The 20,276-nt window shown below is 40.9% G+C and overlaps 2 protein-coding genes across 8 annotated transcripts in view; one reads left to right on the top strand and one right to left on the bottom strand.

Moving 5' to 3' along the window:
• Positions 1-621: 621 nt before the first annotated feature.
• On the bottom strand, positions 622-18,867 carry LOC135089873 (cilia- and flagella-associated protein 157-like). 2 transcript variants are annotated; one of them, XM_063986055.1, is made up of 9 exons: positions 18,722-18,867; positions 9,723-9,873; positions 8,790-8,920; positions 8,518-8,608; positions 6,785-6,970; positions 4,519-4,761; positions 3,691-3,858; positions 3,100-3,282; positions 622-2,613 (listed from the first exon to the last, which is right to left on the bottom strand). In XM_063986055.1, the coding sequence occupies exons 2-9, from the start codon at positions 9,858-9,860 to the stop codon at positions 2,344-2,346; spliced, it is 1,410 nt and encodes a 469-aa protein (XP_063842125.1). In that variant the 5' UTR covers positions 9,861-9,873; positions 18,722-18,867; the 3' UTR covers positions 622-2,343. The 2 variants fall into 2 exon arrangements, with proteins under 2 accessions (XP_063842125.1, XP_063842114.1); XM_063986044.1 differs by lacking the exon at positions 18,722-18,867 and adding an exon at positions 10,972-11,104.
• Positions 13,186-20,276, top strand: part of LOC135089876 (uncharacterized) — a 148,483-nt gene continuing 141,392 nt past the window's right edge. For 4 of the 6 annotated variants that reach the window (XR_010261683.1, XR_010261682.1, XR_010261678.1 and 1 more), the window contains exon 1: positions 13,186-13,328. The gene's annotated coding sequence lies outside the window, so the exon portion shown is untranslated. Of the gene's footprint in view, positions 13,329-18,884; positions 19,067-20,276 lie in introns of those variants that run through there. The other 2 variants (XM_063986075.1, XM_063986082.1) reach the window with 2 other exon arrangements.

Here is a 20,276-nt window from a genome sequence, read left to right as displayed (position 1 = left end):
TCTAACGGCTCCCCATCTGCAGCTGTTACCTGCCTTACTATTAATTAGAGCCTTACTATTAATAAGAAAACAAGGGAAGCTACAAGAAGCCAATAATTATACACGTGATAGTCCCTGTATAAAGCATACACACCTGTGTGATATATATCGATCACCTCTATCCATAACTAACTAAATAAATAAATAAATAAATAAATAAATAAATAAATATATATATATATATATATATATATATATATATATATATATATATATATATATATATATATATATATATATATATATATATATATATATATATATATATATATATATATATATATATATATATATATATATATATATATATATATATATATATATATATAACTCCCATTGACTTATCGCTAACAACTGATTTTTTTTTTTTCCTTTTCTTTTTCTTTCTTTCTTTTTCTTTTTCTTTCTTTTCCTTTTTTTTCTGTTTTAATTAAGAGGGGCTCTGACCAAGGGCAAAATAGGCTGAAAAATAATCACTAAAGTTGTTCTAAAGAGTCTAGTCAAAACTTTGAGAAGTATTTTGAAACCGATCCCTCTTGGAAGAGTTCAGTTGAAAGGTAGGAGGAAATACAGAAGCAGGCAGGGAGTTCCAGAGTTTACTAATGCCAGGTATCCTTAAACACTTCTGCGTCTTATCTCTACTACTTTTAACAGGCTCTGGTGGAAATTATTAGAATTTTCAAGGAAACTTTCATGGTTCTATATAATGATAGTTCAACTAGGATTCTGCATTAACAGTATGTGAAACACTCATGAGAATCCGACTGCTCACCTCTGATATCTTTGAAGACAGTTCTGATGAGTAAACAAGGAATTACGTGCTTAGGTCTCTCTCTCTCTCTCTCTCTCTCTCTCTCTCTCTCTCTCTCTCTCTCTCAGTGTGTTCTCTGCACTATGTTCTCACTCATCACTTGATTTCTATAAATCTGTTATTATTTTTTAAAGTTTTAATCCATAAGCTCGTTCATAATTTCTCTCCCTTGCTCTTTTCCATTTCTTGCTCAGCCCGAGGGAATAAAAGTTAGACGCGTACTCCAGTTACCGCAATTAGCAGGGAACGAAGTAAAGAGAATGGTAACTATAAAAGGTAAAATAATGTTTGTCATATAAATGTGCAGTATTCTATCTTCCTCTTTCAGTTTACTTCCTCTTTCTTTATACCTGTTTGACATGCTAGTTTATGGGAATGAGTATATCGACAATGTGAACTATGAGCTTACCCAGAGGTAGAAGAGCTTGAGTGTTGGTAAATTCTTCCAGGGAAGGTGACTGCTTACTGGAGTGCGAGTCTAACAAGGTGTTCTGAAAATGATGACTGTAGTATTATACAAAGAGAGAGAGAGAGAGAGAGAGAGAGAGAGAGAGAGAGAGAGAGAGAGAGAGAGAGAGAGAGAGAGTAGTACACAAGTGTGTATTGCGTGAGTGTATGAACTTGTCGGCGGGACTACAATATAAACAAATGTGGCAGAGCTGGTCTTGTGCAAGAGAGAGAGAGAGAGAGAGAGAGAGAGAGAGAGAGAGAGAGAGAGAGAGAGAGAGAGAGAGAGAGAGAGAGGTAGTACACAAGTGTGCATTGCTTGAGTGTATGAACTTGTCGTCGGGAGTCCAATATAAACAAATGCGGCAGAGCTGGTCTTGTGTGTGTGTGTGTATGTGTGTGTGTGTGTGTGTGAGAGAGAGAGAGAGAGAGAGAGAGAGAGAGAGAGAGAGAGAGAGAGAGAGAGAGAGAGAGAGAGAGAGAGAGACTCATAAAGTAATGCTTGGAGTTCACACGCACGTAAATACATTAACTGACAGTCTGAGGCTTGATCATCTTTGACTCTATCGCTGATGCACGAGAGAGAGAAGAAAGCACTGCACATACGTAGGGCACTCAGTCACTGAAGCGTGTTGAGCATCCGTCAACCCGTCCAGTTCAGAATGTTTGGCAAAGTTATCAGCTACTATTTGGCACAAGTAAAGACGAGTGAAAGTGAAAGGAAAGGGAAAGAAAAAAAGAAATATTAAAGAAAGGAAACAAACTGCTAAAACAAAAAAGTTTTTCCTCTTCAAATTTAAACGGAAACATTTTGTGACAATGATATTGTGACCCATCCGTGATATTATGACACTGTAAACTATTCGTGATATTATGGCACTGTAAACCATTCGTGACGTCGCAGCATGCCATGCGTCACATTGCTTCCCACAGCCTAAGAGGCGCACGATGGCTGCTGGCTGGGTGGGGACAGACACAACGGAACATCCCTTCATGTACTCAGTCGCGGCTGGTATTGGCTCTGATTTTATGTTTATGGATGGTCATTAGTCCGGTGTGGTGGAGCGCGCTTTACGTGAAGGGCGCGGCAGCAGACCCAAGTCTCCGGCACGGTATTGGACTTGCCCGCTGCCTTCCCGACGACCCTCCTTCTGGACGTCGTCGTCACGCCCACCACCGCCTTGAGCCACTGTGGGTGGGGACGGATGTGCAGGCTCGGTTGTGGCATACAGCTGAGCCTGCTCTGCTGAGGTGAGCAGCGTAACAAGCTGCTGCAGGATGGCACCTGTGGCCTCTACTTCCTTCGTCGTCTCGCTCTATAGAAAATGGAGGAAATATACACACATATAGTGACAATGTGAAAAACTCATTGAGATAATTTATGAGATAAAGCATTTTTATGTGAGAGGGACACTGGACAATGCCAACACAGAGAGAGAGAGAGAGAGAGAGAGAGAGAGAGAGAGAGAGAGAGAGAGAGAGAGAGAGAGAGAGAGAGCCCATTGAGAGTGCCAGTCCCAAAAGAAAGGTCAAAAGGATCATCTAAGATTGGAGGATAACTATCTTGAAACCTCCTCATTGAAAGGGTTCAAGTTATAGGAAGGAGGAAATATAGAAGCAAGCACCCACACACAGGCCTTACACTATAACATAAAATCAGCGAGGCGCCAATGTGAAAGATCCCATGTAACATCCCCAGTGTTTTATTATGAGGGCGACTGACATGTGTTACTTAATTAAGGGATATGGATGCTCCTCTAAACAGACCATGAGAAGGCGAGACGCAGTTGTCTGCTACGCACCTGAAAGGCAGCCTGGTGCAGCAGGGACAAGGCTGACGTGATGGCCTCCTGCAAGGTGGAGCGAGCTGCCTCCTGCTGACGAAGGTGGCAGGCTGTCAGCTCCAGCGCCACATCCTTCTCTACCATACGTTGTCGCAGGTCGCAGGCTGTCTGAGTGGCGCTGTCAACCTCACTCTGAACAGCCTACAATAAAATGACTGATAATTAATTACCATCGTTCTGAATAGTGTTTAGTGTGATCTAATTACCGATGCCATGGCTCGGCTCAAGTGTGAGTTGGGACGGTCACACACAGGCTGCTAAATTGTGTTGTGGCCCAACACTTCACACACTGCTCAATAAATTGTGAACCTGGAAGAACGCGAGAACTTAATTCACATGTCACAAGTGGTTCTTATTTACTTAAGTATTTTTCTACAATTATGAACGAAACAATTCCTTGACATACTAGTAAAAAGTGTATTCAACCTATCAACCCTGTGAAAGTAAGAATCTTGGATTCCTACCACTTTTTAAGGCCTTCCTCTAGTCTCGAAAGATCAATAAATGCCTGTTTACTCAGCAAGTGTGTATTGTGTGTACTGTACTGGCCTGCAGGTCTCGGCGAAGCTGGGTGTTGTCCCGAGCCAGGCGATGGTAGTCCCTCCACACGCGGGCCTGCTCCTCGGCCTTCTCGGTGACCGCCTGCAACAGCCTAGCGCGCCGCTCCCCCCGCGCCGTCACCTGCCTCACTGTGTCCTGCAGTAGACCCTCGCGCACCTATCACGAGAACACGGGCGTGAAAGAACTGAGCAGTGAATGTTCTCAAGATTCTACAGAAGGTTCACTTGGGAGCTATGAACAGGGCAGAAACTCGCCAGAAAAGTTTCAGTATGTAAACCTCAATATGTAAAGAAGAAAAAAAAAAAAAAAAAAGAAATTAGATAAATAAAGTAAAAAAAAATAGTTACTAAGAACAGAAAAGTAAAGGATCGTGAATTTAAGTATGAACTGAGTTATATGATGTCTTAAATTTTCTTTTCAAGGTGAAGGATTGCTTGTGATTATCAAAATAAGTTGTGTCCAGAGTTTGATCATGTGCAAGTTTATGAACACTCGAATGATAGAAAACTACTGCTCGAGAATCACTGGGAAGCCTCGCTTTAGATGGAGGGTCACTGGTTAAACCTATTACATAAATATTTTATGGAAAAAAAAAGACAATCCTAATCGTTGAAAATAATAAACACGATAAAATACTTTTTTTTTTTTCAAGAATAAATTGGTTAGTATCGGGCAGTAGAACATTTGACAAGAATTTCGCTAACATTACTTTTATGTAGCATATCTAACTGACTTCTTAATAAGAGACGAGGCACACGCCAGGACCTTATATCTGGAGATTGGCGGAGCATTTCTAGCCTCGGATGCTTGAGTCACCTGTGAGTCGGAGAGAGCGTCCCGCAGATTGTTGTTGTCTGTTCTAAGGGCGGTGATGCGGGAGCGGAATACCTCCAGCTGGCGGGTGAGAGCCTCGTTCTCCTGCAGGGCGCGGCGTGTGGTGGAGTGCATCTCTGTCTGGGCGGCACGGCGCAGGTCTTCGGTGATCCTGGTGATGCGGGCCTCCAGTTCAGCGCGCTGAGCAGCCGCTTCCACCAGCGACGCTCTCTCCAAGTAACTTACCTGAGGATGGCAGCGTCATTCGTGAATTTTACTGAATATGTGTGTGTGTGTGTGCGCGCGGAAGGATGGGTGGAAATGTGTGTGTGTGTGTGTGTGTGTGTGTGTGTGTGTGTGTGTGTGTGTGTGTGTGTTTCGTGGAGAGGATAAGGAGCACCTGGAGGGCAAAATGGCATCGCTCAGATCAGGAGGTCCTTAGCGCACCGAATAACGGAGACTTGCCCTTTTACTCGTGGTAAACATCACCACCCATTCATGTAAAGTATTGTTGGTGGCAGAAGCTGAAGTGATGGATATGTCAGAAGCTTTGGTGAAGGACACATGCCAGGTGAGGAGGACGCCGACGCCTAGTCTTTCCTGGTACTACAGTGGCTCATCAAGGGTTCTCACGCCTAATGGTGGAAGAGTCAACGACCAGGTGTCTAATAAGAGGGCAAGGATGCAGCACCCTCGTCCTTTCAGGCGACAAGACGATTCTCAGAGCAACCACAACTTCCTCTTCAGTGATTTTTTTTACGTGGTACATATCTTTCCTATTGCTAATGAGATGTTTAACACCCACAGCAGGCATCCCGCAGCCTCTCAACACTGAACGGTGCCTTGCGTGATAAAGAGGATAAAGTGAAGACATGGAAATAAGATATTTATGAATGGGAAGAATAACTTTTGAAGGTTCCAAGTCTGGTCCTCACCTATATGATGCAATATTGCCTCTCTAAAAGGTAATATACGTATGGCGCAGCAAACGTTACCTGTAGTGACAGGAATTGCTGGGTCTCTGCGCCCCACCGACCACCGTGGAGTGATCGGGGGGACTAATTAAGACCCCACATCCCTAACTGGCTTACCCTCGCAATCTCAGAGAGACAGGAGATTAAAGCCCCACTTTCAAAGCAAGTCTTTCTGCCCCTCGCCACACTTACGGTCCATTTCCTGATGCTTAACTTCCTCCCCCGACCTGCCTCTGAGTCACTGCCCTCCCACCATCCAGGGCCAGGCCAGGTGTACGGGAGGCTGCCTCTTTGGTGGGGATGACTCTCCCTTGGCACGGATTAATTTGTAATTCCAATACTAAGCTTCCCCTCTTCCAATTCTAATGAAGGAGAGAAAAAAAAAAGCGGGAGAGACTAATATATTTCACACAAAAGGGAAGCGTTCTCCTTGTAACCTATGGATCAAAGACCTCTGATGCCAGCCCCGATACTGTTAACAAGTCCCGCCCGCTACTCAGTGCTGCTCGCCGTACAGTCACCTTCCACACGCCACCAATAATATTGCCAGGATTCCCTCATGAACGTGACAAAGCCGCTCCTGCATCACTCACCAGGGTTTCCCATACTATGAATCAAGGTTCCTGCTTCCAAGACGTGACCGCCATGGCCACGCAGATTTCCTTCAGTCGCAAAAATTACGAAAATGACAAGCTGTGGGTTACCAGGGAATCCGAAATGATGTTATTTTGTCATGTATTAAGAACAAGTACAATACACCTTTTTAGATTCTGAGTTGACACAATTTACGATGTTCATTTAGGATCCGAGACGGTATAGTAGTATTACACTTTTCATCTCTCATGTGAGCAAAGATTTAAAGTCTTTTAAACGATTACTTCGTATCAAACTCGTGGTGTTTTGTGGGTCTTGTTACGAATCCACGAATAAGCGTTCGAATCCAAGTTAAGCTCATCCCACTAGCGAAGGTGTACAGTGGAGAACAAAGTACTTGGCACAGTTCTGTCGTCGCATTAGTTAAACACATGCGCACATCAAGATGATGTTTTCCCTAAAGTTACAACTAGAATTCAAGTCAAGCCCACCCCACTAAGAATATTCTGAAACATTTCGCCGTACCTGTACTACTTACTTTCAAGTGGAGCTAATTGAAGTGATACGGGTTTCCAAAGGTGTTTTTACGGTTCTAGTGATACATTAACAGGAAAAACAGGGCACAGCGTTTCAGAATACCGGTATATAACTAAAGCGTACTTACATATGAAGTCCCTGATCATGACAATAGTAGTCTTCACCTTTTCCTTGTGTTCCTCCCTGCTGGTGGCGAGCTCCTCCTCCAGGGCCGACAGCTTGCCCTCCAGCTCCTCCTTGTGCTGCCGGAACTCCTCGAGGCTCTCCAGCTTTCGGGTCAGCGCGATGATCTTGTCGTTGAGGTCCAGACGGGTGTTCTCAGCGTCCTTGGCGAGGGTGGCCAGTCGCTCCTGTGGTGGGGAGAGAAGGGAATAGGGAGAGGATTAAATGACTAATTGGATTTCTGAATCGCAATAGCGAGGTCATATAGCGCATTGCAAGAGAGAGAGAGAGAGAGAGAGAGAGAGAGAGAGAGAGAGAGAGAGAGAGAGAGAGAGCTAGGGAGGCACGCATTCAAGTAGGCGGCTAGCTAGGTAAACAGATAGATAATTGATAGATAAATGGATATATATATATATATATATATATATATATATATATATATATATATATATATATATATATATATATATATATATATATATATGTATATATATATATAATTATATATATATATATATATATATATATATATATATATATATATATATATATATATATATATATATATATATATATATATATATATATATATATATATATATATATATATATATATATATATATATATATATATATATATATATATCCATTTATCTATCAAATTATCTATCTGTTTACCTATATATATATATATATATATATATATATATATATATATATATATATATATATATATATATATATATATATATATATATATATATATATATATATATATATATATGTAGTTATGGAGTTATATAGATAGATAGATAGATAGATAGATAGATAGATAGATGATAGACAGACAGGTAGATAGACAGACAGACTGACAGAAACACAGGTAAACGTCTAGGTGAATATAAACACAGATCAACATATATGAATATAGACATATACAAAGAGGCAGGGATGTAGACGTATGGAGACTGGCAAATAAAGTAACAAAAATGACAGTTACACAAATACGAGAAGGATGAACTTATAAGAGAGTGGCAGTGCGGCACGTCTGTTTTGTGAACTTGTTTGTTTTCAAGTGATGAACGTAATTTAAACAGTAATTTTCTGTTTTTATGCTCACCACAGAACTGACCTTTATTATTTATTTATTTATTAATTCATTCTTTATCCTCTCACCACAACAGCTGTTATTGTGTAGTGGCATTATTTTACGAGGTGATCACTCTCCTTGTTCTTTGCACAGACAGGAAACTCACGGTTTAATGACTGAACATCGGAAATGTGTTACCGCCATATACACGTGGCTTGTGTCATTAGAAGGGGTAACACTGTCTCGTAGCGGATTTCTGAACCACTAACAACTGGTAATTGGCAAAGTACTTCTTGTATAATTCTGAGTCATTACTATGATTATGATTAACAATTATTATCGGGTGAGCTATTGTAGTAGTTGAGGCCTTGTGATGTCCACGGAATAAGACGACTTATTAACATCCATCTGTTCGTCAAAGGACACTAGTGTGTAACAAGTCATATCGACACTGTTCTGTGTAATAGTTTGATCACGGGGTTGTTGAGCAGAATTGCATGTCTGTTTTTTATTTTTATTTATTTATTTATTTTAATTTTCAAGTGGTGGACAAAGTTTACGCAAAAAAAATTTTTTACTTTTTTTTTTTTTTTTTTTTTGAGGGCACTGTAAAATAAACCTTAAGTAACTCTGAACAAATCTCACCTCGTACTGCTGCTGCTCCGCCTCTTTTGCCTTCACCAGTCCTGCTAAGCGACTCCGCAACTCCTCCACCTCGTCGCTGGTCGAGGACAGCCTGCGAGGGGCCAGGCAGCGGGGGTCAGCGGTACTTCACGTCGCTTCGCCGCCTCTCGGCTACTATACGATCTCACACATTCGTCACTTGAAGCGTAAGGTTAATACAAGAAGGATACTGAGATACATGTGAAAGGGTATTAAAAAGAAGAAATAGATTAAATGAAAGAAATATGACTAACCTGGCCTTGAGGAAGTTGATCACGTCGGTCTTGTCTCGCATGAGAAGGTCATACTGGCCTCTGGCGTGGCTCTCCGCCTCCACCAGCTGTTCGCAGCGGATGGTGGCTCGCTTCAGCTTGACCTCCAGTCCCTGCCGAGAGTACAAGGGAAGGCAGGAATGGAAGACTGTGGTGTGGAAGTGAATTGAGTTTTTACAAAGGAATATCCCCGTCTACAATTACGTACTACGAAAAATACGGAAGATTTACTGAACTTCAAATTGAAAGAAGTTTTTGAATCAAAGCAAAAAAAAAAAAAAAAAAAAAAATAGTAATAATAATAAATAAATAAATAAAGATAAAAAAGAAACCAAAACTAACAAAACAACACATTTACGCTGCCGGTGTCATACTGAACTAAGTCACCACCACGTTACACTAAACAAATGAAGAAGAAATGGTGGTCGTTAATACTGATTCGTTATCAGAGTGCTAGATCACTCCTGCTGCACCAGACACACTTCAAAACCTCACCACTATTTAACATTACACTACTCATACTGATACCATAATGTTCTTGCTTTCCTATCGTTGCCACTATTATCATTATAATTTTTCTTTACTGAGAGTGTGCCGCGACTACAAGTAAGAACCGACAACATCTGTTCGCTGAGGGGACGTAAACGAGTTAGGGCGGTGGAGCATTTTGCATAACACCGTTACTGACTCACACTCCTAGCTACTGCACATTCGCTACTCGCGCCACCACAGAGCCACGACCACCGCCTCCACCATCATCACAGACCCACCACCACATACTTATAACCACCACCACCACCACAAATTTACCATCACTCCCACCAACACAGGCTCACCATCACCACAGATCCATAACCACTACCATCACCACCACCACCACCACCACCACCACGACTAGCACCAATACCCACTCACGTGAATCTGATTGAGGTAAAAATGTTTGTCCAATTCTGATATGGCTTCCTTCTGCTCTCCTTCTTCCTCTTCCTCTCCTTTATCCTTCTTCTTGCCTCCCTTCTTCTTGCCTCCTTTTTTCCCGCCTTTCGGTGCCATTCTCTCTTCACTTCTAGGATGGAACAAGGGAAAGTGGTTGCATTAACATACACACTCATAATAGTATATATAATATACTTATATGTACACATTTCTCTCTCTCTCTCTCTCTCTCTCTCTCTCTCTCTCTGGTTAATAATAAATCAAATTCGTGAAGGATATTGAATTTTCCTCCTTTGTGTGCACACTACGTCACACATCAGCATGGCAGTCGCTGTTTTGAGCGTGGTGCTCCAACGAGGCTCCTGCTGGTGCGGCTGTGGCCTTCTCTTGGCACGAAATCGCTAGGAAAAACAGAAGAAAACTGGTCGTTTAAATAACCTCAAAGATAAAGGGCGAACATGATTACATCAAAGTGCCTTGAAAGAGCAGCTTCGAATCATTAAAATCTACATGACTACATTGTTAACCTTGGAACTGCTCGATTCTGACTTTCCATCCTTCTACGAGTTTGAATTTTTCGAGAAAACATCAAGACAAACTTGGACAAATCGATTCAAACCCTTGTCTATCCACACTCTTTGGAAAGTGACAAATGAGCGCTTTTTTTTTTTTCCAGTCCTAAGCCATTAAATAATCACGACTTCAAAGTATCACGGATGTCTTATCGAGTACATCCAGAAATCTTCACTCAACCTCTTCTTTCAGACTAGTGTTACCCCTTGCAGTTCCTGATTCGCACAACCACGACCATGATGTCTGAAAGGAAGTGTTGCATTATAGCATCAATTTTAGATAAACACTCTAATTAGTTCATAGAGTACATTAGATACTGAGTAATTGAACGGGAAAGACAGTCGAGACTATGGAAGCTTTTACGTGTGACTGACTGAATATAATAGGTCCAGAGTGTGCTATACCATGTAGGGCCAGGGCAGGCAGAGTCAAGGCCGACCAAACTCCTCTTGGCCCGCGGCGATCGTTACGGCTATATTGCTTATGAGTTACATAGCTTGAGTGTCTTGTCTTTCAGGCCATTACTCTTTTGTTAAATTTCTCGGTGTTTTAAATCAAGATTTCTTTCAGTTGCACAATCGGGTATATACTAAGATAGATTAGTAAGGTTTAACTCGTGTGAGAGGATAATTTAAGATGTGATTCTTTATGTTACCTCCTCAGGTGTTAAGTTCCAGCAATGTGTTACTCTGTCCTACCCCTGCTGTCTTCTAGGTGCAGTCTGCCCACCCGTCTGGCCTGGAGCTAAATACGTGGGCTGAGGGAGGCGAGTAAGTCTGGTAACACGCACCAAAATTGTTTACACGTTGCCATGGAGACCGACAGCCTGCTTGCGATAATCATCTTACTCGCGGGACGGTTTGGATTTTTTTCGATAGCTTGTTTACATTTCCCAGCTGACGATGGTGGCATATGCTATAGCAATTAAAGAATGTAACATAATATAATGAATCGGTGAGGAACGGACTAATGGTTCCCGGTAAGAGATGAGGTGCAAGTCGGTAACCAATATCAGAAATCGCTTCTCGCATCACATGCTTTGTTTACACAGTCAGCGAACATTGAACTAACATTGGAATCACCTCCCTGTCTGCACGTGGCTGCTCGCTTATAAGAAGAAAGTGAGAGAGAGAGAGAGAGAGAGAGAGAGAGAGAGAGAGAGAGAGAGAGAGAGAGAGAGAGAGACTAAGGTTTACGTGAATGTTTTCTTATTCCATTTCTCTCGTATTTGTTAATTAAAACATTTGAAATGTGATAAGACAGCTAATGCATTTTTCTTATCGCGAACTGTGCTAACTGCTCCTTTGAGTATTAAAAATTTTGTTACATATGTTATCATTGTGCAGGAAATGAAAAATATGAGAACGAAGAATATGAGAATGTAGAATATGAAAATGAGGAACTTGAATAATGAAGAAAATAAATGATAAAGAAAATGAAGATTGAAGAATGAGAATGAAGCGTGAGAGAATGAAGAATGAGAATGAAACATATGAAGATGAAGAATGAGAATGAAGCATATGAGAATGAAGAATGAGAATGAAGCATATGAGAATGAAGGATGAGAATGAAGCATATGAGAATGAAGAATGAGAATAAAGCATATGAGAATGAAGGATGAGAATGAAGCATATGAGAATGAAGGATGAGAATGAAGCATGTGAGAATGAAGAACATGAAGAATGAAAATAAATAAGAATGAAGAATAATAATAAAGAAAATGAAGAAGAAAAATGAGAAGGAAGAAAATGAAGAATGAAGAAAATGAAGAATGAGTGAGAATGAGAATAATGAGGATGGATAATGAGAATGAGATTGAGAATGGAGAATAGAGAATGGAGAATCGTAGAGAATCGACGGGGAATCGTGGAAATCGCATTTTAATGAGAATAAGAATGAGCATGGAATGAGGATAAGAATGGAAAATCGTCGAGAATCGACGGGAAACCATCGAAATTGTATTTTAATGAGAATGAGAATGAGAATGAGAATGAGAATGAGAATGATTTCGTTCGTTTCGACAGACAAAAATTATTGCCGCAAAACAGACTTCGCCAAAAAACAATAGAAAAAAGTTAGTTGTTGCTCATATCTTTTGGAATGCACGGTACACCTCACCAGGATGTGAATTGCACGGGTAAAGGATGCGAGGAGTCAGCACCAACACCACCACCAATACCAGCAGCAGCAGCAGTAGGAGCAAGAGCCATACGTACGTGAATGGACTGCGTCAAACACACACACACACACACACACACACTGTTAAAGGGATGGCGGATTCCATCATTATTCATATACCAATGAAACTGAGATGTGCATACAAAACACAAACACATACATTATTACCGGTAATACCACATTTTCATAGCAACAAACACTCAGCATTTTTCCCATGACTTACAATAATTCACATCAAGGTGAAAGAGTCGAGCAATCGATTCGAGTCTTTCGAGAGGCTTGTTAGCAACTTTGTTAGCATCTTTGTGTCCCATCCAACTTACTCATTATCTGTTCACAGTCAGAGACGCATAGAGGCTTGAAATCAATTTTTGTAAAGTAACATAGAGCACTATGACTTTCAACAATCTTTTCCTGTCGTTGGTACTACTTTGCCTAAATGAAGCCGCTTCAGTCTCGGTCAGAAGCACGAAACGCCGAAGATGATTACGTTAATAAACATGCAACCGACGATGACGTTTGAGCGTCATCCAGACTACGGTCATAATGACTTCTAGAAACCTCTTAACTTATAAAGATCATAAGGAGAACGAGTGAAAAATAAATGATGGAATCCGCTTCAAAACTGAGACGAATCAGCGTTACATTGTGATTCGAAGCACGGAGGGAACGCTCTTCCTCAGTCAAGGCAGCGTCGTGTGTGAGGCGGGAGTGAAAGGACGTCTTTCTTTCCTTTGTGTCCCATCCAGCCTCGTCAGGTTATACCAGTACATCTTACGTCCTGAGGGGAGGTCCTCTCCACGTGTTCGTCCCTAGAGTCTGGTCTAATTGAACGTAAGTGCTGCAGTCCCTGGGTAAATTATAATTGGGTGTTGCCCTCGACACGGTATTTTGTTTTATGTTTTTCATATCTTATTTATCTATCTATTATATTATCTCCTTCTTGTGGTATACATACATCCTGTTTTTTGTGTAGGTACTCATATCTTAATATTGTACTTCACTCTCTGGATAGGTTTTATTTTGATTCTTTTGAGTTACGAGGGCCACTTTTATTTTCTATATTTTCTGGCTTTTGTACAGTCTATTCTGAAGTGTTTCTCAGCTTTGCCATTTTTGTTTATTTTAGGCACTTTCCCATTTTGGTAAACGGTATTATTGCAGTTTCAACCAGTACACCGTACGTAACTATAGCCATTCGCAGGGTCTACATCTCACTATTTGGAGCATTTCTAACCAAATTTTACCATGTCGGAAATTAATAATTACCTTATGGGCGGGGGCATTAGAAGGTTAGATTAGGTAATGTTAGGTTATTGACCTTTAGGTTGGGTCCACGGGGGGGGGAAGCGAAGCCGCCCTGGATCCCCGGTTAGGTTAGGTTAGGTTGGTTACGTTAGGTTAGGATAGCGTAGAAATTTCCCGTTTTCGAAATATGCCGTTTGTCATCCTTATACTTTTTTTTTTTTTGAATATTAAAAAAGCCTCAGTTTGGCTTTCCTCACACAACCCCGCATTTCCACCAAGCCCCTATGCTTGTTGGCTTTAGTGAAAGAGATAAAGAGGATGGGAATATTGGTAGAAACTGCAAATTTAACTGGTAAACCTACTTTTTGTATTTCATTTCACCGTATGCAGTGGCCTTTGGTTTCAGTTACACATTCAGTACTGCTTCAATTTTCTGCAACTACTAGTGATAAATTATTGTTATGTACGAAGTGTGTTGGGATACCGACTACCAACCCACTCTGGGAAGGAAACGTGGTCATGGCTACCACTCAGAGATGGGCAGCAAACGAGTATCACGAGTGGTACCCGGGGAAGAAGACTGAGGTGATAATGGTGGTGCGTCCTGTGCTGAGCTGCACGATGGCGGAGGCTCTTATGTGACGAGTGTAATCACGCAGATTGTTCGATAACTCCTCTCCCGTGGGACGTGCACCCAGTCAAGACGTTAAGCGCTGAATCCTTGTTGGCAAGCTGAATCCTCAGGCTGCGATGTGAGGACACGTGGGTCGCGAAGGGGAGGGAGAGAAATGGACGGAGGACAAGAAGGAAGACTGTATATATATATATATATATATATATATATATATATATATATATATATATATATATATATATATATATATATATATATATATATATATATATATATATATATATATATATATATATATATATATATATTATATAAAGCCCACTGAAATGCCGGTCCCCGAATAAGGTCCGAAGCGGTGGTCAAAAGTTGAAGGATATCTTGAAACCTCCCTCTTAAATGAGTTCAAGTCATAGGAAGGTGGAAATACTAATAGAATTAATAATTATTAAACAATAATAATAATAATAATAACAATAATAATAATAATAATAATAATAATAATAATTTAATAACTATTAAAGTGAAAATAATAATAGAAAAAAAAATAGATGCTATTATATACGGCTGCATTTTTTTATTTTTATTTTTTTTTATAACTTTCGATTTGATGATGGAACAAGGACGTTGTAATAAATCTTTCGCTCCACTTGGCAACTCATATAGGCCGTGCGGCGTTTTCTCCACAGGCCGCGGCCGCGCACTTCAGTGTAGGTGGCCTTGGCCCTTCTGCCAATAGTTAGTCACTTCGAGGTTGAGGTGGCAACAGCGCGAGCGGGTGTTATAGCCAACACCCCGAGTACCAATTAATAGTCTGGATCCATAAAACTCAATTAATTTGTGCCAAGTTTTCACACTCCAGCAAAACTTAGGGCTGGACTCCATCACGACACATTGTTTATCTTGCCAGCTGCAGTTGTCAGATAAATGCTATAAATAATTTCACACACCACACAATTAAATCACAGGCACACACCTGCACATATGCTTCTTTTTTTATAAGTTTTATAGTTGACAATTTTACTCAAAGTACGACAATATATTTTTATTTTACGTGTACAACTTGTAGTAAGACGGTCATTTTATTTCAAATACTCCCAGCAAATCCAGCGCCACAGCCATTTCCCATTCTTCCCGAGAGCAGAAAACGAACTGCATGACGTCATTTGCTGTTCAGTTTGCCCAGCCGGCAGCAAAAACGGGCAGCATGCTGGAAGAAATTTGCCCTGTGTGACGCCGCGAAGTTCATATGGTGCTGTGGTTCACTTTACAGGAAAGAAAGCTGCTTAAAGGCCTGTCCACATCAGGAAATATAGTTGGAAACAACATTTGTAAACAGTTTACAATCTGTTTCCAAACAGTTCGTAAACTGTTTGGAAACTGTTTCCAAACAATGTTTCCTGTGCAGACCTCAGTTGCCATCCTGCCTGCGATGAGTGTAGAGGTTACTGCAGCAGCCTCTGTATTTTACTTCGCACTTTTGATAAATTCATGGAAGGGCAAGAAAAAGAAAAAGATGGTTGAAGAATTTCTTAGAAAAAGGAGCCTTTTATGGTGACTTGTTTCTGGTGGACTAAGGATAGATGGAGCAGGTTTCACCAAATTTCTTCGGATGTCCACGACTGACTCTGGAATATTTTTACTGATGTGGCACCCACAGGTTAAAATTTCAGAAGATTTTACAATAACTAATTTCTTGTATCCAGGTAAAAGATCAAAATTTCAGATCTCCAGAAATTACTGACAATCTGGCAACATTACTGATTCATCGTCACTTCCGCCGCGCGCGCGCGCGCGCGCACACACACACACACACACACACACACACACACACACACACACACACACACACACACACACACACACACACACACACACACACACACACACACACACACTTTCCCATTCTGGATGGGAAACAAATACGCGTTAAATATTGTTTCCAAACAGTTTTCAAGCCGTTTGCAAACTGTTTGGGAACAATGTTTTCAAACAGTTTGCAAACGGTATGAAAACTGTTTGCAAACATTGTATCCAAACATTGTTTCCTGGTGTGGACAGGCCTTTACATACATTACAATCAGGTAGGCTGTAGATGATCTTGCGTTGTGAAGGAGAACGTATTGAAAAATCAAGCATCTAGAATCACAAAATGTATTTTCAAAATACCATTTGTACCAGTTAAAAAAAAAAAAAAAAATGGGGCTCAGGTGTGTGTGTGTGTGTGTGTGTGTTGGGAGGGGGTAAAACCTTCCCACGAAAAACGCTCTCTCTCTCTCTCTCTCTCTCTCTCTCTCTGACAATGACAGTAGGATTGACCTGCTGTTTGATTCAGTGGCACATCGTTTTCCACACACGAGCCGGGAAACACATTTCTGTCTCTTTCATAGACAAGCCATAAACATGAACAAGAAGGGAAAACTTCAAAATATGAAATGCTTTATCTTAACCATCAAATCTTGATCAATCAATCAATCAATCAATCAATCAATCAATCGGTTCAACGCTGTATTTTGACCAATTTAAGCAAACATTCAATGGTGTTTTCAGAGATTTAATAATCGTTCGATACTTTTCCATCGTGTATGGGAAAAGTACTCTGTTAAAACTCGATTGATTATGTATGAAGTCTTTGAAAACAGTCCCGATGAAAGCACAGAGCGTTTCAGAACACGTACCTGAGACTCAGAAGGTGAAGCAACACACGTTAGATCGAGACTTGGCTTACTGTGCGACAAGTGACGTCAACAAGCAATATTTTTCTGGGAATGTTACTCGTATTTTCATCTGATCAGTCTGGCTCTTTTTCATCATTATACTTTCAACAATAATCAATGTTGTGTGTTTTTTCTTTTGTGTGTTTTTTTTGTACGTGTTTTAGCTAATACAAATACAACTGTAACAAGCGAAGTGCCACGTAGTCAGCTCTTAGGTTTGGTGCTTAAGAAAGTGTCGTGGATAATCTTAACTCTGAACAAGATTGTTTTGCTTACAAGGTTCAGCTGTATAGTTGCGTGTATAACAGTTTGGTTTCCTATGTCATAATTTTCTTTCTTTCTTTCTTTCTCCTATCTTTTAATTTTCTTTCCATTTCTTTCCTCCCTCCCTCCCTTCCTCTCTCCCTTCTTCCTTTCCTTTTTTCTCCCTCCCGGTTTGACTGAGTTTGTACTTTGTAAAACTTAAACAACATGTAAAAGAGAGAGAAAAAAAAATATATTGCACTAAATCAGACAGACACGAGAAAAGAATAATAAGGAAAGCACTGTTCCCTAGCACGTACGGCGGGCTGGTGAGATTTTGTCTTGAGGTGTAGAATAGCATGCTTTGCTGGTATTGCTAAACTACCCAACCTATCCTAGCACCAGGCTCCAGTCAGCGTATTCGCTTAAACTTTGCTGCAGCCACGTATAGATTTATTACATCACGAAAGATAATACTGGCGTGATTCGGGAGGGTGTGTGGATCGTGAGATGAGATTGATTCCTTTCGTATTGCGTGCCTCTCAGGTGGTAGTGTGCCATCTCATTTTAAACTTTTGTCCTTCATTCACGCATCACGCTCAGACCGGTGTGTTAACTGCAGGCGAGGTACAGAATTCCGTGCACAATGTTATATGCACAAAAAAAAAAAAAAAATAAATAAAAAAAAAAAAAAAAAAAAATAGTAATAGGCTTGGAATCTTGGAATCAGAGAAAAATAGGTAAACAAAACAGATAGGTAAATAGAAATTAAATAAAACAGAATAAAGTTAAATAGATAAATAGAAATTAAACAGGAAATAAAGATAAAAAAATAGGTAATTAAAAAGTCTGTTTAAGTAGAGTTTGGTCATCATTAAAAGAGGTAATCTGTCTAAAGAGTAGCTGACAGCCACTAATTGCTACCTCACACCTGTCTGAGTCACCAGGTGGAAGTGTTATGATATTCACCTTCTTTTTTGCTCATTATTATTATCATTATTATTATTATTATTATTATCATTATTATTTTTATTATTATTATTAATATTATTACATATGAGAGCGCTTTTTGTATCCTGTAGTTCTTTGATACCCTCTCTCTTTTGCTATCTTTTGTCCGTCATATTATTTTCTCTACTGTCTGTTTCTTTTTTTTCCTTCTCTCTTTCTTGACACACACACACACACACACATACACACACACACACACACACACACACACACACACACACACACACACACAGGCAAGCAACGTAGGAACATACCAGTGATTCATATCCCGTCAGCCTCCACCCACACCTAGGCTACCTCACACGCTCTCTCGGCCACGACTATCCCTTCCTTGTGTTGCTTATTCTCTGCACAAACTCTTTCATCACACATCTTACCGTCACATCACCACAGCATCCGCCGCAGTCACTCTTCCAGCCACAGCATACGGAGAACTCGACACATGAGCGAGTCTCCGCGTGAGTGAGCGTGAGCGTGAGTGCGCAGGCGGGGCGGGTGGAGGGAGGAGAGGGAGGGTGTGTGAAGGTCTGGCACTGGAGTCTAGTTCTGCAGTGCGTCCTGAGAGGATGGTCCGGTGCCGCTGCCTGTCTGCTCGGCACTCACTGGCACCCTCGTCCTCACTCAGTGCCGGCCGTTGCTTGGTGCCCGCCGTACCCGCCCTCACAGAATAAGCTTAGCGATTGTCTTCAGAAATCTGTGAGGTGTATGTGTCTTATATAAGAGTAAGTTGTTCCTTGAAAGTAGAACGATAATAAAATACTCGGTTTATGGACTTAGTCGCGTCAGAGTGGATGCAGTGGTCTGAGGCTGTTCCCTGCTGGCACGGAGCAACACATTCATGATGGTATCGTAGCAGCTACTCACGATGCACAGTTACCGACACAAAATCAACAAGTCATGGGCAACAGGTACTTGAGCATCTCTTAAGTACCCGTGCGAGCTGTCCTCGCTCGCTGCGTGGCCACTTGTTTACCAGCGGAAGCCTCTGCCAGCCTTGGGTTGTGCTGAGTGTCGTCGTGTTCTGCTGAGGAAGGCAAGGGTGGCTGGGTCGCCTGGTACACGTCACTTTGTAAACTGCAGTACAGTACTTTTTTTTTCACAGATACAAAACCCATCAGAGAGAAAATCTCTTCTAGCATTACATTAATGTGTGTGTGTGTGTGTGTGTGTGTGTATGTGTGTGTGTGTGTGTGTGGGTGTGTGGGTGTGTGTGTAAATTTTGTTGTTAACAGAAGCGTAAAAATGCTTAATACATATGTTAAATATAAAGTCTGAAACGTCTCTCTCTCTCTCTCTCTCTCTCTCTCTCTCTCTCTCTCTCTCTCTCTCTCTCTCTCTCTCTCTCTCTCTCTCTCTTTCCACACACACACACACACACACACACACACACACATATCGTTGTTTATAGGGAACTTGCTGAATCCTGACCTAAAATTGGGAATATGTCATTCATATGATAAACCATGCAATAGTAATGATGATGATGATGATGATAATAATAATAATAATAATAATAATAATAATAATAATAATAATAATAATAATAATAATGCAAAGACAAAGACAAACAAGACTGCCAACAACTTTAACTAGTAATAAGTTCGTCTGTTCCTCCCTCACGTCTGCATTACCCTCAGCCTCGCCTCATTCCCTCAGTCCTACATGCCTAGGTTACCGTCAGTCATTCTCCTCGCCTGCTCGCTGTTAGTTCACCGCAGCACGTAAATCGCCCAGAATTTCCTTTGATATGTCGCCAGGATACTTTCGGCTGTATCTTCTTTATGTCGTGGTGCCATTAACTTGCGAGTAGTATCGTGCTGCTGAAAGTCTCTCTCTCTCTCTCTCTCTCTCTCTCTCTCTCTCTCTCTCTCTCTCTCTCTCTCTCTCTCTCTCTTGAAATTCCGTTGTGGGGTCTCTAAGTTTGGCAATTAT

The sequence above is a fragment of the Scylla paramamosain genome, chromosome 3, assembly GCF_035594125.1.
Source record: "Scylla paramamosain isolate STU-SP2022 chromosome 3, ASM3559412v1, whole genome shotgun sequence".
NCBI classification, from domain to species: domain Eukaryota; kingdom Metazoa; phylum Arthropoda; class Malacostraca; order Decapoda; family Portunidae; genus Scylla; species Scylla paramamosain.
Note: the sequence above shows the minus strand (reverse complement) of the source record. Positions and strands in the feature narration are given on the sequence as shown.